Source organism: Perca flavescens, chromosome 21, assembly GCF_004354835.1.
Source record: "Perca flavescens isolate YP-PL-M2 chromosome 21, PFLA_1.0, whole genome shotgun sequence".
Lineage (NCBI taxonomy): Eukaryota > Metazoa > Chordata > Actinopteri > Perciformes > Percidae > Perca > Perca flavescens.
In genome coordinates this window covers 13,010,080-13,028,073 of record NC_041351.1, presented here as the reverse complement: position 1 = coordinate 13,028,073, position 17,994 = coordinate 13,010,080, and the positions used below count along the sequence as shown (strand labels likewise).

General features: G+C 39.8%; 1 protein-coding gene across 1 annotated transcript in view; it reads right to left on the bottom strand.

Moving 5' to 3' along the window:
• The window catches only part of LOC114548137 (SH3 and cysteine-rich domain-containing protein 2), a 35,058-nt gene extending 24,808 nt beyond the window's left edge, over positions 1-10,250 (bottom strand). Inside the window, exon 1 of the mRNA XM_028567889.1 lies at positions 9,789-10,250. Within this exon, the coding sequence (XP_028423690.1) occupies positions 9,789-9,878 (90 nt within the window). The 5' untranslated portion in view covers positions 9,879-10,250. The remainder of the gene's footprint in view (positions 1-9,788) is intronic.
• Between the last annotated feature and the right edge of the window lie 7,744 nt (positions 10,251-17,994).

Below are 17,994 nucleotides of genomic sequence, written 5' to 3'. Positions count from 1 at the left end.
AAATCAAATAAAAGAGTGGAGAGAAACAATGGGATGGCCAGGGTGCAGGACAAGATCATTATATCCGTATTCAAAGCAAAACCTTATTTATTGACTTTTAGGTATGTTCAGAAAAAAATTATTTAAAAAAAGGTAAATGAGGGACAAATTTAAAAAGGAGAAATTTGGGGATTAATTATTCCGTTGATAATCTTGAGTAGAGAGAAAGTGAGGTCTAATTTTTATTTTATTTTTTTTTACTTTAATAATCAAATCCTATTTCAAGAACAGTAACTTACTAGCAGTATGCTATTGAATGTTGATAATATAGTTATATCATGGTTGCTAAGCAACACAAGCTCTTTATAAATGATACCTGATGCATTGAAGTATTCAATAAGTCTTGGAGCCAAATGTGTACTTTTTTTTTTTACAGTTTGTTTCAAGGTGAGTCAGCCATTCAGAGCTGACGATCAGAACTATCATTATAAAAGCTTACATTTTCACTCCATTAAACAGCTTTGCCTTTTAGAAGACAAAATGACCTCCAAAGTCCACTGTCTCTAAAGCAGCAACCTCCAGCAAAGTCCATATTATTCCCAACTGACTGCTCTAACCCTGACACGGCACATGGGAATCTGCTGGATCAGCAGCATTTTAGAAATCAATCAAGTACAGTAATTCAATCCAAACAGTACTCGGGTCAACAATGGATACATGATGACAACATATGAGATGCAGTAACAATGTTGAATATCACGATAACAATATTACTTGCAAAAAGTTCTGCTGCTTTTAGTATACTGCTCAAATCCAACAAGTTGCTTGTTGGATTAAAATAAAAAATAAAATAATTTTAATGTACATTGAACTTAACACAAAAGGCACAATTAAAAAAAGTTAAGTCTTTCGCAATGTGTTGCAGTCTTTCGCGATATTTCTCAAGTTGATCTTGCAATGATGATAAAAAAATAAATTAAAAAAAAACGTTTTGTCATGCAGCCCTACTGTAAAGTATGGAAAGTTTGTTTGCATTCATTTATAGATAAAATAGCATTGATGTCCTATTCTTTATGTGCTTTCTGAATATCCATCTCTTCCATCTCTCTCATTGTGTCTCTGTCTATCTGTAACCCTTCATCTGTTTTTTGTGCAGACTATAGTTTGTTTCAAAGGTCAGCGGTACAAGTCAATCATTCTGGCGAAACACAAACATATCATGGTCTGTCAGAAGTGAGTGATGTATCCTGCTAACATTGATATGCTTTTTTTCCAAAAATGTCATCTACACAGTACAATCATCTGAATGGCACAGACTGATGCTAGTACACAACAGAAAAGCTAATTCAAAGAAGTTTAGTTACCTTCTGACACAGAGGAAATTAAATGCCATCACTGTCAACACCCGTTCAAAACTAATTAAACAGTCAAACTTTCCAATTTATAGCTATGCATTTGTGTTTAATGATTTGTTTCATGAACTGTAGAAATTACAAATTGGAATTTGATTGTTTTCATGTTTGTTCATTTATGAAAAGGTAATTCACTCTTTTATCTTTCATTCTTGGCAGGACCTCTGGCTGCCTATTCTATTCTTAAATCACCCTTAAGGCCCTGCGGTCCAAGTTGCGGTCTCTCTCTCTCTCTCACTCTCACTCAAACTAGTAAAATGTAACAAGTTAATGTTTCTTTCACAAGCTCGTCACATTGTAGTAAACGCACATTGCTAACGCCAGAGGAGTGACAATTTTGTTGGCTAATTTTCTGTAAACAGTGTATGATGAGCAGGGATTTTTCTAGGACATGAGGAGGTTCAGGGCTTAGACCGGACCCATTTAAATAAACTGAATACAGTGCAAAACAGCGATTGGCTTGCCCAGCTTGTTAATACCCACTGTAGGTTCATTTCAGCTGGCCAGTTTGTAGATGTAATTTAGATGGGGCCAACATTTGGCCTAATCATAACTGGCCTGCCAACGCAAATTACCCAATTTTGAGCATTAAACACTTAATTTCCAGCATTCTTGTGAATTTGTATGCACCTACTTATACCTTTTTCTGAAACAATATTCTGGAAATATCTTTATGTAAAAGGGAAACATAGATTACAATCCAAATATAAAAACATAATGGAACATATTGCAGTAAGGCTCTCAGGCATTCTGTATTGCTTTCAACTATTTACTCTCCTTTGGATCGACTTTTCTAATTATATCTGAGTCAGCACACATGTAGCCTAGGCATCATTTACTCCTCCCTCCTCTTTTTGCATCTTTTGTTGGGGATGTAACCTCCTTACATGTGTATATGCCAATTATTCACCTTAATGATACATTATTTATTTTATTTATAAACCCCTGGACTGTAATATTTCAGATGTTTGAGCAAGATTTCTGCACGTCTGCTCACATTGTGCATTCAAAATATAACTCACCCCATCTGTGTTCTCTGAGATTTGGAGGAGTCGTGATATTTTGAGGAAAATAAAGTTATAATAATAGGCTATTACAAGAATAAAGTCACTTTATTTCAAAAAATAACCTACCTGCACCATAGCCTGCTGTGCATTACATGATTGCTCTGCTGATGAGGTAGATCTCAGACCGGCTGACAGGCACAGAGCCCCATTTGGGTCTCTGGTCTCTGAATGAGACAAAGTTTATGGAAGTGCTCTACATCGAAGGTGGAAAACCGAAACTACTGCAGAAATACATGGAGCACAAACGCGTCACATCTGCCGTAGAATGTCGACGGCAGAGCGCATCCATAAACCTGAAGCTGTGCAGCTTTTTACAGTGAGAGTGGACACTAAGCGACACACAGGTCTGCTTCAGCTCCGTGTGTTTGAGTCTGAACCGTAGACTGGAAACATTACGTCACAGGAACTTCAAACTAAATCATTATCATTGAGCTCCTAAACTTTGTGTTAATGGCATCAATGTATTAGACTGATTTGGCTAAGATTCCTCCGAAAATGAAACCTTTCACAGATCTTTCCTCACGTAGCGACAGTTGCTAGAGTATAGCAAAAAATACAGCATGGTCGGAACCCGCATGTAGCTGCCCGTTCTATTTGCCTCAGAAAAATAAACTGGACAAAATTACAATTCTACCATGAGTTCTACAAAAAAAAAAAAAAAAAAAAAAGAACTGCGAGTGCTTTGGAAAATACTTTTCTGCTTAAAAAGGTGCTCTAAGGGATGTGACGTGTTTTTTAGGCTACAACATTTTTTGTCACATACAGCAAACACCTCCTCATTATCCGCTAGCTGCCTGTCCCCTGAACACACTGTAAAAAAAACACGGTCTGTAGATAGCCCAGGCTCTACAAACGGTAACAAAGACAAACTGCGCCAACCTGCAGAAAGGGGGAACAGGGGACAGGCAGCTAGCGGATAGTGAGGAAAGGTTTGCTATATGTGACGAAAAATGTTGTAGCCTAAAAAACGCGTCACATCACTTAGAGCACCGTTAATTTGCATGTGCCATTCTGGGGCTTCCCCCAATTCTATTATAGGCTACTTATTTTTGTAAAAAAAAAATTAAATAAAGAGAGAGAGAGAGAGAGAGAGAGAGAGAGAGAGAGAGAGAGAGAGAGAGAGAGAGATCCGGGGCTATTCGTAAAACATTCAGGGCTGTAGCCCCGGCAAAATCAGCTGACGCCGCCCATGTGACGAAGGTATGTTGGGTGTGTGGAATTAGCAAGCTAACATTAGCTAGCAGCGGGCCGTTGGGTCCCTCCTCTCCCACTGTAGGGAGACTTCTTTGAGAGAACAGATGACAGCCCGGGAGATGGACAGTCTGGTTAGCCATCTCCCGGTGTCTGCTGTCATCCTTTGGGTAGTGAAGCAGAGGCTCTGTTCTGTTCTACCACTGCCGATTCAAGCAAACACTGTTTGTTGTGGGTATCATAGCAACGTTTTTATCCGGTTTCCCTTTTTGAATGACGATCATATTACCACCGCCTGCTGGTATGGACAGTTATTTCCTCTCACGCAGGCGCAGAACGTATGTGGTACTTGGCCGTTGGCTGTAGTCTGTGCGGTGTGTTGCAGTGATCGTCGCCATTAGTTCTTGGCCGTCAGCTTGGTGTGTCAGGGCCTTTATGCTCTCAAGCACTCAAGCAACCATCACCAGCCAGATACTCAGAGATATGGAAAAGAAAACAGGAAAAGAAGGAATGAGAGACATAAATAGAGAAAGATGAGAGGCCAAGTGCAAGTAGAAATAGACAAGGTGTTGGTTTTCATTTAAATGGGCTACAGTCAATAATAGAACAAAGAAGGGAAATGCATACTCTAAATGGAGAGAAAAATTAAATGAAGAGAGGAGAAAAAGGGGCTGATAAGGAAGTTAGCAGCAAAAAGAGCAGGGCTCTGAGAAAGTGAGTGTGAAGGGCAAAGTCCGAGTGAAACCGTTGCCATTATTTTACCTCATAAAAACGTCTTTGTGTTGGCTGAGAACGCGATGGGCTGTGTGAAGGCTCTGTGGACCGAGGAACAGCACCACCTTGCATTATCAGCATTTACACCCACTGTCTGTGAATATCAAACTTTATGTAGCGGCTGATTCTGAGCACAGCTCTCATTTCCTCCACTATTAAACAACATAGAGTTTAAAGGAATAGTTCAAAAATATTCACTTTCATGCAAAAGGATAACGAGAAGACCGATTCCACTATTATGTTAGTATGGTAAATATGAAGCTACAGCCAGCAGCCAGTTAGCTTACTTTAGCATAAAGACTGGAAACAGCTAGCCTGGCTCAGACCAAATCCAACAAAATAAGAAAGCTCAATAATTAACACATTATATGTCATTACAAACACAAGTGTAAATATGAAAATTTTCCATTAAATGGGGATTAAGTTGTCAGTCGGACTATTTCTTGGCCAAGAGTACAGTAACTTTTCTGGAGTCTCTTAGCTCAGCTGGTTACCTGGCAACTACTCCCAGTCCAGAAATAGTCTGGCATATAAACATGGATGTATTAAGAGAACTGGATACAGCGTTCGGCACGAAGCCCCGTTCATTCCAATGAGAGTTGCTCAAAAGCGCATAAAGCAGTAATGGAGCTCAAAAATACCCGGATCTTCCGCAGTCACGGAGATCGATCTTCCGCATTGACTGACCCATAACGTCACGATGGACATGCACACTAGCAACAGTTTGTGTTGTCGTAACAACACTGTGCGTTCTTGAGCTTCTCTCTCGTGTCTCTTACAAGTATATAGCTTCTTCGTTCTCTTAATACATCCATTAAATATAGCGACATGGCAAACTCATGAACTCGCTGTTTCATTGTCTTAAATATTGACTAAACGTTAAACATTATGTTTACGTTGTTCCTAATCGTTTACATGCTTATCTAAATAAACTGTGGATGTATTTAAAGAACCAAGGAGATGTAATCATTATGTCGTGCTGCTAGCTAGATACTAGCTAGCTAACCTTAGTAGCTAGCGCAAGCTAGTATCTAGCTATGTCTGTAGTAACGTTATGTAAGCATATATGTGTTACCGTTCTCTTAATACAACCATGCTAGCTACCGCTGACGTTAGCTACTAGCCGATAGCCCCAGCAGTTTGGGAAACGCTAATGACGTTACATCCATGTTACAGGCTTAACAGCATACATACATCCATACATCCCTCGGATGTATCATAAGATAATACCATGGATGTATTAATAGCACACCTAGTGAATTACAGCGATTAGCTCTATCCATTATTACAGCTACAGGACATTGGGAGAACCGTCATATGAGCCTCCGCAGTTCAGGGCGACGTGTGCAGGCGCAGTCCCACGGGTCTGTCCGTGTTCACTATGCGCATTCATCATGCTTAGTTTAATAACTTTTGATTTGGCTACTAGTAAATGTTAAAAATGTTTAAAACATGACGTTTTAAACAAGGACCCCTTTACGTGTTCAGGCTGGTAAGTTGATGAAATATAGAAGTTTCTTTCGACCATGCCAAGTCTATGGGAAAAGTCTTTCTGGGCCAGAGGGGTGCAGTTCCACTGTTGGCTGTTAAGCCCATGTTGCTTTGAGACACGCCGCTGTTCCTGGGGGCTTGCGTATAACCCCTAACCTGACTCCGCCAGATGGATTGCTTCGCATTTGCTCGGCATATCCATCTGGGAATTTTCCGTTTGAGAACTTTTGGGAATACTGGTTAGCTGATTGGATGAACCATCTGTTTATCACCTATGTTGGTGATAGACGGGCCAAATCAACCAATCAGATCCACGAAGCGTATGAAAATACAACCACAAGCCCGCCCCTGCTGCTGCATGCAAAGCATAGCTCGTTAGCTCTGCATGCAAGCAACATGTCGGTAAAGGAGATTTGCCGTTTGTGTAACGAGAATTTAGGAATAAAAGACACCATTGCAGGTTCCCGGACCATATTCCAAAAGAAGGATCCAAGAGAAAAAAAGCATTAGCAAGCGGCTAACAGAATTAGGGCTACCGCTGTCTGATAATACTGGTTAGCTGATTGGATAAACCATCTGTCTATCACCACCTAACCCACCTCAAAACCAACGCTGATTGGCCCGGTCGTTTGGCTAACGGCTCCAAATTTTCTCGAGTTAAACAAATTAGATACTGTGCTTCAGAGGTAACAGTAGGCAGATTTTGCTACATTTAGATAGAGAGCCAGGCTAGCCGTTTCCCCTTGTTTCCAGTCTTTACGCTAAACTAAGCTAACCGGCTGCAACTTCCTATTCAGATAACAGAGAGAGAGAGAGAGAGCGGTATCGATCTTCTCATCTAACTCTCGGCAAGAAAGCACATAGGCGTGTTTCCCAAAATGTATAACTATTCCTTCAACCATTGCTTTATCTTTACAAACTCGTCATCTACTTTACCGTACCACTATATGCAAGACACTTGAATGGCATGCGCTCCAAGTGATTATAGAGGAAAAATAGTTTTGAAACGGTCACCTTGCCCGTAGGTGTAGGAGGTGGAATAACTATTCATTATCTGTCACATCATCTATTAGAAGCATTCTAGAAAGCTGGTAGGCCCACTTATCACTGTAATAAATACTCTGAGAGCCGAGGGACAGTGGAGAGACAGAGAGGGAATGAGAAATGAGAGATAAGAGAGAGAGAGAGAGAGAGAGAGAGAGAGAGAGAGAGAGAGAGAGAGAGAGAGAGAGAGAGAGAGAGAGAGAGAGAGAGAGCTGATGAAGAGATGATAAAGACTGCAGAGAGAGGCGGTAAGAGGCACTAAGAAAGAGAGACATGGAAGCAGAAGAGGGAAAAACAAGTGAAGCTCTAATACCCTTGAGCAGACTCTTCTAAAAAGAGACCCCACAGTTGTAACAAACACTTTCTTTCTTTCCTCTACATTCTTCTTCTGTGGGATGTGGAGCGGTCGCGGCTGCCAGCAGGGGCTTGGCAAACACAGAGCTGCATGGCTGACGCAGCTCAGAGGATTGCTTCCTCCCAGTTTTGTTTTGTCTGGATGACCATTTGTGTGAATTATGACCAAGCCCCCAGCAAGACACGGCAAACATTTGCTAGCTGATTGGCTCGTAAATTCATGCAGCACCTCAATGCCCACCATCCATTGTATTTGTCTGTAGTCAAATAGAAACCAGAGGCCCATCCTGCAGTAAGTGAGAATTTACTGTCTCAGTTTGAAGTTCAGCTCCACTTTTTGTCAAGAAAGATCGATCAGCAATAACCATTCCATCTTTTTCAAGAGATTCTTCACCCGAGAGCTTCAGGAAAACTATGTTACTGGTTTGTGCTAATTTTATTGAAAATGTGTTTGGGATTATGCACCACTGATGACATGATGAATGCCTTAAGGTGGGTAATCTTGAAGCACCTTCTTGAAGAAGGTCAAAATCTAGTTTTAAACCTTCTGCTTATTACATTTTATTTAACTTTACTTTACTTTAGGCCTTTAGATTCCCATAGGAACATAGGCCATCGACGAAGCTCTTCCATCCTCTCCAGTCTTGGGCCCTCCGCTCCAGATGTCGCCACGTCAGCCCTTCTTTCTTCATCTCCTGTTCTGTGGTTCTTCTCCAGGTGGTTCTCGGTCTGCCTCTCTTCCTCCTGCCCTGTGGGTTCCACGTCAGCGCCTGTTTAGTGATTTCTTTCTTTCTCCTGAGTGTGTGCCCTATCCACTTCCATTTCCTCCTCCGGTTTTGCATTTCTATTGGGTCTTGTTTGGTGAGTTCCCACAGATTGGCGTTAGAGATGGTGTTAGGCCAGTATATTCCTAGGAGGCGTCTGAGGCAACGGTTGGTGAAGGTCTGCAGCTTATTGAGTATGGTGGTGGTAATTCTCCAGGTTTCTGAGCCATAGAGTGGTCTTTACGTTTGAGTTGAAGATTTGCAGTTTGGTCTTGAGTGACAAGTTTTTTGCCTTCCAGATATTGTTTAGCATGTTGAATGTTGTCCTTGCTTTTCCGATCCTGGCTTGGACATCGTCTTCCGTGCCACCTTCCCTTGAAATGATGCTACCAAGGTATGTGAAGCTGTTAACATCCTCTAGTTCATTTTGATCCATGGTTATGGGTGTATTGTTCTTGCTGTTGATACGCAATACTTTAGTTTTTGATGAGTTTATTTTGATGATTTTATTTAACATATTAACCTATATTTTTAGTTCCATTGGTGTTGGAAACCGCTTTTGCAACGGGCGACTGGCTAAGACAGCAGCATAAAAAGTAGCAAAAAAACAAAACAAAAGGAACAATAAAAACAGCAATTTCAGATTCATCCATTTGAATTCCAAGTGGCTGGGGCAGAAAACATGAAGGCTTTCTTTCCCATCTCTGACCATACATAAGAGACAGCAGATATACGTCTTGCGATCTGAGATAATGATTGAACTCAAGGTGGGTATATGTTGCATACTCCTAAAGTAATGACTTTACTCAAATTACCCCTGCAGAACATCTTGGAGAAGGTAATAATTCTAGCAGAAAAAGCATAGGAAGCAATGGTATATCGCAGAGAAGTAGAGACATGTGAAGTTAATAGGGGACCACAAGCCCCAAAGCAGGTTAATCTGTCCATGCCTCAACCATGTTTGCCATCCTGTGTTGTGATGGTCTCATAGGTTTCCCAAGAGAAAGGATGCAAGTCCCCCAAAAGGTACAGGGTCATAACTCCTCTGCTTGGACACTGTACCTCCAACATTTACTGCAGGTACACAATATTATGGATGCCTTCCTTTAGATAAACTGAAGCCCAACAACACACTCTCAAAGCAGGTTTCTTAACTTGCCTCTACCTGCAGCTCATTCTCTTTAACTGAATTGATTGATTGATTGATTGACTGATTGAGTGAATAATAGTTACAACCGGTTTTTAATTACATCATTGTCTTTTCATGAACTGGTGTCACTAATATGTTTGTGTATTCACTACACATGGCACGGATAGCACACACACCTTCATGTAATCTCTGCCCACTGCTAACTTTGAAGTCAGGGTAGTAGTTACAAGAATTAAAGCGGCTATTAAAGCGGCTTAGAGTTGTTATGCAAGACGCTGCATATGCAACCACTAGGCTACAGAATTAGCCTCGTAAGTCAGAATACAACTTGGTCGAAATTTCCATAAATACAATTTGAACTTAAAGACAGAGCAGAGGGTTAAACAAGTCCAAATTATAAATTCAAATTACATTTGATTTAAATCCTTCTTTAAACAGAGCACCTCGACAACTTCTAAGACCAATAATCAATCAATAACCAATTTTATGTTTTGTTGTTTTCAAAGGAAAACCGCCATATTTGCTGATAATTAGATATCCTTAGACACAGGTGTGTTGTTACCTTTGATTCATGTTGGCTGGGCATGGTGGCCTGTGGTCGGCGGAGGTCCCGGTTTTGTGGTTCATTCTCCTTTTCGCTGATTTCCGTCATCTCGGATCAGAAAATGTTCCTTCAGCAGCAACACCGAAACAAATTGATAAGTCCACGGCGACAGAGGAATGGTGTGAAACTATGCACACAGAGGTTTAAACATCGCTACAGTCCGAAGAGGTAGAGCTAGTTTTTAACTGTCAAGTCATCTTTCATCGGTATAATACGGTATTCAGTCGAAAGGATCCTTCTTATTTCTTGTTTTAAGACTCTAACTGATGCAGAAAAGACCGATAATGATTTATACTGTGAATGAAAATATCCAGTGTACGTTGTCCCTGTCTCGAGCCTTTCTCCTCCACCGGCCAGTTTTTCTCCCCTCGCGCACACACACACGCGCTCTTACAACAACTTTGATTTCGCCGTGACAACGTGCTCGGCTCGTTCTGATTGGTCCAGACGTCTCGAAATACGCCAGGACCGATGGAGTGTGTCCTGATTGGCTCAGAGATGATGACGCTCGACGAAGTGGGTGGTACAAAATCGAAGATTTAATTATTTCTTTTGTGATACAGCTTTGTAAACGCCGTTGTTAACATCTTTATTTTCCAGTATAAAATATTTGGATTCACATTCACACTGTCCATAATCAAAACTAAAGCACCTTGAAATCAAAAGGCCACTGATGCACATGATAATTTATAGGCAGGCAAATGCATATAATATAATGCATATAAACCTTTTTGTTTTCTTTTGATGTATTCATCCTTGGCATTGGCAAACACGCAAACAATAGAGCAAAGAACTCATGGCACCTCATGCCTCTCTTGCTCTAATGAAAAAAACATGAACCCTCACAGGTGCATGCTGTCCTGTACCTGCTTACATAAACCCGAGGTAGCAGTTCTGCTTAATTCTAACAACTAGAGAACGAAAATACTAAAATCTATTAGCCTATGAATAGAGCAGTAAATTATAAAAAAATACTCAAAAGAAATAGGAAGTAGCTCCTACTGCTCCTTTTAGCTCCCATGCTGGTGCTGAAATTAATTTAAAAGTAGATAAAAGCACACTGTAAAACATTACAAGCCAACATTGTTGGCTTGTAATGTTTTACAGGCGACCAGGCGACCAGGCAGACACAACAGTCTACAGAGAGCACCAGTAGCCAAGCACGGGTGGCTGATTCAGCACCAAAGACAGCTCCTCTCTGCCTGTCTCCCTCTGTGTACATGCCTATATTTATCAGCCTTCTCTGCATGTAAAACTGTGTGGTTTCATACTCACCAAAGTATGTTTATTTTTAAACATACTAAAAGTATCTAGATACTGAGAATGTCTCATATCAAACAAGCTCAGTTTTATTTGTTGCATTGACAGCCTGTGTACAGTACGTAGTGTACATCACCACTCTGAGCTAAATATAGAAACAACTTAGAACAAAGAAATGGCACTGACTACCATTTTGCTTCTGATCCATCTATTTATATCTATCTATCTATCTATCTATCTATCTATCTATCTATCTATCTATCTATCTATCTATCTACAATGTGAGAAGATCTTTCTTTTATCTGTTGAGCGAGCTATCCTTTCAGAAGCAGAGTAAGTCTGTACACCATGTCCCAGTTTTGTCTGAAACAATCATGGCTGGCCTTGAGCAGGTTGACAAGCCCCTGCCATTCTCCATCATTGAAACAATATTGTGTTATGGTGCAGCAGGTAATTATGCAAATGAATGACCATATTATTTTATCATAAATGCATGAAAAACCTGATAAGGACTTTTCAAGGGCTTCTCAGTGTAAGTGGGTGAAATAATCAGCTTTAAAACTCTACTGTGAAACTGAACTGATAAGGGTGAGACCTTCTATATATGTGTAGATATATATATATATATATACAATATATATATATATATATATATATATATATATATATATATATATATATATGCCATATATATTTATGGCACTTTAAAGTTTATATATATATAAAATGGTTTGCATGACAGATCGGGCAGCACAGTGGCTCAGTGGTTAGCACTTCTGCCTCACAGCAAGAAGGTTCTGTGTTCGAGGCCGGGTCGTTCCGGGCCTTTCTGTGTGGAGTTTGTATGTTCTCCCCGTGTTTGCGTGGGTTTCCTCCAGGTGCTCTGGTTTCTTCCCACCATAAAGACATGCATACTAGGACTACAGGTTGTTGTTGCAAATGAGAACTTATTCTCAATCAACTTACCTGGATAAATAAAGGTTAAATAATAAAAAAAAATAGATCTGATTTGTGTTCATCTTGCATTTCTCTAATGCAAATCCCATCAGTCAGACAGATACCGTACACTTTTCTAGTGATTATCTGTGTTTTTTATTAGATCTAATCATTTGTGTATTGTAAATGCAAGTTTCATAACTGTTGGCCACTAAAAAACATAGCATCAATATTTCACAACAAACAAATGGAAGACAGACAAAAGAAGAAAACTCTCATATCCTTTTCTGTTATGTCATGCAGGAGCTCTAGCTGGTATCCATTTTGCAGCATCATTTTTTATTAACTGCTCCGGGGAACTTTCTTCACTTTAGTTACGAGTCTAGTTTTGCCCTCCATACTTACTCTCTCTGTCTCTTTTACACACACACACACACACACACACACGCACACGCACACGCACACGCACACGCACACACACACACACACCACATGTAACTCTGTTTGAAGGGCAGTACTCAAAAAATGTTTTGTTTTGAAAACATTTCCCAACATATCTCAGGTGTCCAGGTGTTGTACTGCATTTGTCACTTAAAATATATAGTATGTTACATGATTCACTGCACTGCAATTCACTGCACACCATCTACAGTACAGGAACACGCATCTGTGTGAGAGTGCGTGTGTTTATACTGTATGTGTGTGTGTGTAAAGTTGAGCTGTAAGGAGCCAGCGAGGGGAATAAGAGTCCCGTCTCTGCATATTTTCTACAATAATATGACTCTATTTCATCTCCCCATCCACTCAAATTAACATAACCCTTTTCTATGCCTCCCCATATTATTATTTTTTTTTTTAAATCCGTCACTTTACACTCTCTCTCTTGTTTGCTCGTGATCACTCGCCATCTATGCCAACTTTGTGTCCATTTCAAGTGGAAAAGGAGCCATATCGCAGCAGGCAGTCTGGTAAGAAAGCTGACGTCAGCTGTTTCTCAGCGCAGGGTGGCCAGAGATTTTAGTTTTCGCTTTGGGAGGAGGCTTTGGTGCAGCTCTGCTTGGTTTGTGGTTTATCTGGAGACTGACAGGTGGTGTTACTCGGCCACAATTCATTCCAGATTCTTCCCCACAGTAATAATACAGAAGGTACTGTTTTGTGAAATCTGTACTGTAAATGCATATAAATTGATGATGTGTGTAAGGATACTGTATATTGCACCATTACGATAATTATTAAACTAGTAGAAAAAAACAAACCGTAACATCTCTTGAGTAACTTAGGTGGGTTGTTCTAATGCTGCAGCACTATCCAAAAGCTTTATTCTTCTTCATTATATGCAAAGGCACTCCACTGAAAGGAGATCTTGCCCATAATTAGAACATTATACTGGGAAATGACCTTGCTAATGCACATGTTATCTCTCTATCATCTTATCCCCAACTTCAAAAGGAAGTGCAGGAAAGTAAATGAAGTGTGCACATCCAGGGCTCATGGAGCTTCCCTGCATGGTTCCAACTGATTTTATTAAACAGAATTACCGAATTTATTAAGTTAACAAAATGCAATTTAGTGGTAAATGTAAAAGTAATAAAGGTGGGAATAAAGGTTATAATAGTGAAAAAGTGATGGTCATTCTTAATGTGCTTATTTCCATATATTGACATTCAAATAAAACTACAGTAATGGTGGTAGCTTTGCCTGTTTTATACATGAAAACATTTCAAATCAGTATAATGGCAGAAAAGAAAGGATTCAATAAATGAAATAAATTAAGGTCATCATCATGATCCTCACATCACTTAATGCACCCACAATGCTTTTAGGTACGTCGCCAGGCCTTACTAAACAGAATAATCTAATATAAATGTGATACAAAACAAATCAGTAAAAATTAAAAACAAATCCATGTATTATTATTAACCAAATATAATATGATTATAAGGGAGTATAAAGTTTTTGTAACTTTAGGTCATACAATAGTTGCAGTTTTTGCAGGGAGTTATGTGTGGTGGTTAAAGGGGAAATCCACTGATTTAACCCATCAAAGTCTGTTTATAGGTCTAGACTACAAGTCTGAAAATAAGAGTGTGGAGTTTACTAGACCTCTATAGCCCACTTCTCATATCTGTGTGAGGCTAGCTACTCAAGGCTAAATTAGCCACTATTAGCATAACACATCTCTGACCAAACTGTTGGCTGATGAGTTGCATTGTGGGTAATGTAGATGGCAGGTTTGGACAAGGAAGAAGAATGCATGGAATATAAAAGACAATATCTCTGGATCTGCTGCATTGCAATTTTAAACTCCGGTCGATTTATGAGGACTATGGTTAACTGCTCTTCAGATCTCTGCAGGGTAAATCCAGACATCTAGCTGGACTATCTGTCCGAGTTTTCCATTGCACCATCCACAAGTTCCTTCCCGAGGCTATTTTGCAGAGGCGCCGTTGCTCTGTCTGGCACTTAGCGCCGCCCAAGGCGATTGTGATTGGTTTAAAGAAATACCAATAAACCAGAGCACCAGCAGTTTTTCTCCCATCCCCGAATGCTGTGTGAACTAGCCAGACCCTCCTCCACAACGCTGTGGAGAAAGGTCTGGCAATGCGTTTGCATTTTAATTTTTAAAACTATTGTGAGTCTGACAATGTTGTAGAAGTGCAATGCTAGATCAACGAAGAGCTCTTTTAGACTCAATCATGTGATTTAGCAACTACATTCCAATAGATTCCTTTCACTCTTGGCCATGTGTGCCAGGCGCTCTTAGCACCCACATTTCCCTTATGTCACTAAAACCCTGAAACACACTGCATGGTTCAGATTCTGATTATAATCCTGAGTTGGCCATAACCACTGATTTTCAAGATCTTGGAGCGTGTGAGCTTTGGTCCGTGCAAAATTGTGCATGCCACTGCGAACAGTCGCCACATGATATCTTGTAGTGTGCAGCAGGTTTAGCATGCAAATCTCTTGCCTCCCGACTGAGCCACAAAGGTGTCAGAGCCCTCATGATTTGAACTCTATTTGAACTTGTATGTTATCCTGTAGTTGTAGCTGGTTAATGATTGAAAAAAACAAAGCCAGTCATTAAATGTGTCGTGCCATGTACTCCATAATGTACTTGGGGTGCTTTCGTCCTCCGCCTTTGCACAACGTAACAGATGTAAATACCAATGTTGGACATTGTGGCTCAGTAGGTTTCAAGGGCAACATGAATTTAAAGATTAGTGAGAGTCTGAATATGCTGGGGAAAAAGGTGGAAAAACAATGTCCTTTTCCTTGTTGTCTCAGGATGACGAAGTCCCTCATCCTTGTTTGAAGCTGTAAGCCCCCCTGCGTTAAAAAAGTGTGTTATTTTAAAGATCCTTTTCTATTTAAATGAGAAAGCTTAATTTAAACTCTTTGATGTAATGAAAATGCACAGATACTAGCTGTATCTGGGTCAAACGTTAACCTACTAATTCCTGATAGAGACAAATCTCTTTCATGATGTAACAAGCAAACGTTTGCTCATGTGTGAAGCTGCCTTGGTTCTTTATTTATCACTTTGAAGAGTTTTTTACGGTGAGCCCGCTCCTTGTGGAATACATGGCCCACTTTTTTTCTGTGTAGATGATTTGTATGTGTGTGGTCTGTGATCTGTGTTTTTTATTTTTTATTTAGATATCTGTGTGTTTCTCTATTTTCATGGCAAGACAGACATTTTCCACTTTGTCACAATCTGAAGACAATGTGAAAACTGAGTCCCAGTTGTACAGCTGATGTTAGACCCTTTCCACAAGGTTAGCTGTGAATTATGAAATATATAAAGGTGTGAGCTATCACAAAAGAACTGCGCGAGCAAGGCTTTAAGGTTGTCTGGAAAAAAGATGTGAGAGAGTTTTCAAGAGAAACAAGAGTGAAGAAAGAGAAGGATATACCAAACATGAAAGGAGGAGGAATAATTTCATTAAAATGTATCTCTTTGGTTTTGCTAAACAGCCGTATATACAGTAGAAATCAACATCAGATATTACTACAAACAGTATGTTATGTAAAATGTATGAACCACAATAGGCATCCTAAGACCACAAGGAACTGCACAAAATGCTGTGAATACACAGGAATGGAAGACAAGGATTGAGTGTTACATTTGAACAGCGGATGCTGTTATCTGACTGTGAGATAAATCAAAAGATTTAGTCTTGTGTGTTTATGTCATGAGGCAGAAGCAAACAGTGAAACGCAGGTGAATCAATAACAACCCAGACTCTAACCTCATTACAAGAAATTAAAATGATTATAACTTAATAAAAACAACAAATGAAATTGTCTGACCTTAACCTGAATATATCAAAATGATTCTGACCTTATTTTAGTAAGAAAACATATTATATATTGCCTCACACACTACATAACATGGTTTATTAAATGCTCATTGAGCAGTCAAAGATGAATATAATGTGCTTAACAAAGAGAACAAATTTGGTCTCTGCATACAAGATCTATTATGTGGTGAAGTATTAATAATGGAGGCCTACATAAAATATATATGGGACAAATTAGTCGAGAGACTGTTTCTATCTGGAGAGGCTTTTTATTGCTGCTTTATGTCAGTTTAGCAATGCAAGTAATGCTGCCAACATGCTCACAATAACAAAGCTAACATGCTGATGTTTGGCAGGTTTAATGTTGTTAGCGTGTTAGCTAACTGACATTTGCTTAGCAAGTATTTGGTCAAGAAAGTTGACCCAATGGTGGTGCTGACAAGGAAAAGTCAGGAGATCAAAGTTATTGCAATTCATCATGACAGAAAGCCATATTCACTTGTAGAGCAAAAGTCAAAATATTTGCTCAGCAAATGTGACAGCTATATTTAGCTCCAGAGGCAGATCTGCTGTGCCAAGTGGCGTCTGTTCACAGACTGTCAGTGTCTGATGATGCGTTTGGCAGCTTGTCATAGTTTTGGTAAATGCATTGAGCAAAATTAAGAAGTGTGTGTGTGTGCCCAGTGCCATAATAGCAAAATGGCATCTACTCATACTGAACAAGGCCATACTAATAGTGAACATTAACTGCATTCACAATAACAACCACTCTCTCTCTCAATGATTCTAGTGCAGGGAAGATTGGGGGTTATTAATATCTAATTTCATTTGGAGCGTGCAGCGTTGGAAATGATGTGTTGCAAATGTTGTACCAAGTATAGGGGAGGGGGCAAACCGTAACCAATGAAAAAGGAACTCCTTGCTGAGTTAAATGATACCTCACACAAGTGTCTACGTCAAATGGTTCATGAGTTATAAAAGGGGGCGTGGTCAGAGAATAGGGGGAGGCTCAATATACTGCATGATACTATAATGATGACAAAAAATGTTGTTGGACAGTAACCATAAAAGTAAAATAATACACAATATCATTACAAAACCCTACATGAACAAAAACACTTTGTTCATGTTGTCTACGTCTGTACAACAATTTCGATGACTTTTGAATTTTGGTTGGGAAATTCCTCTTCCTGCATATTATTAATAGAAATTAACAATTATTTAAAGAACAACAAAAAGAAAAAAGGTCTTCAGCCTTGATTTAAAAGAACTGAGAGTTGCAGTGGACCTGCAGTTATCTGGAAGTTTGTTCCAGATATGTGGAGCATAAAAACTAAATGCTGCTCCCCCCTGTTTAGTTCTGACTCTGGGGACAGTTAGCAGCCCTGTACCAGACGATCTGAGAGGTCTGGGTGGTTCAAAGTTTACTAGCAGATCAGAAATGTATTTTGGCCCTAAAGCGTTTAGTTTTTTTAGCAAAAGTATTTTGAAATCAATTCTACTTGACTATAAGTCAATATTGGCATGTAGATGTCCTCAAGCTTGGACTCTCATGAATCATGAGAAATTTTGCGCAGATTGGAAAATGTACACTTGAGACTTGAGACTGCTGTTTCAATGGCAAAACACACAAAATGGCCACCACGCCGCAGCCAGGCCCTGCG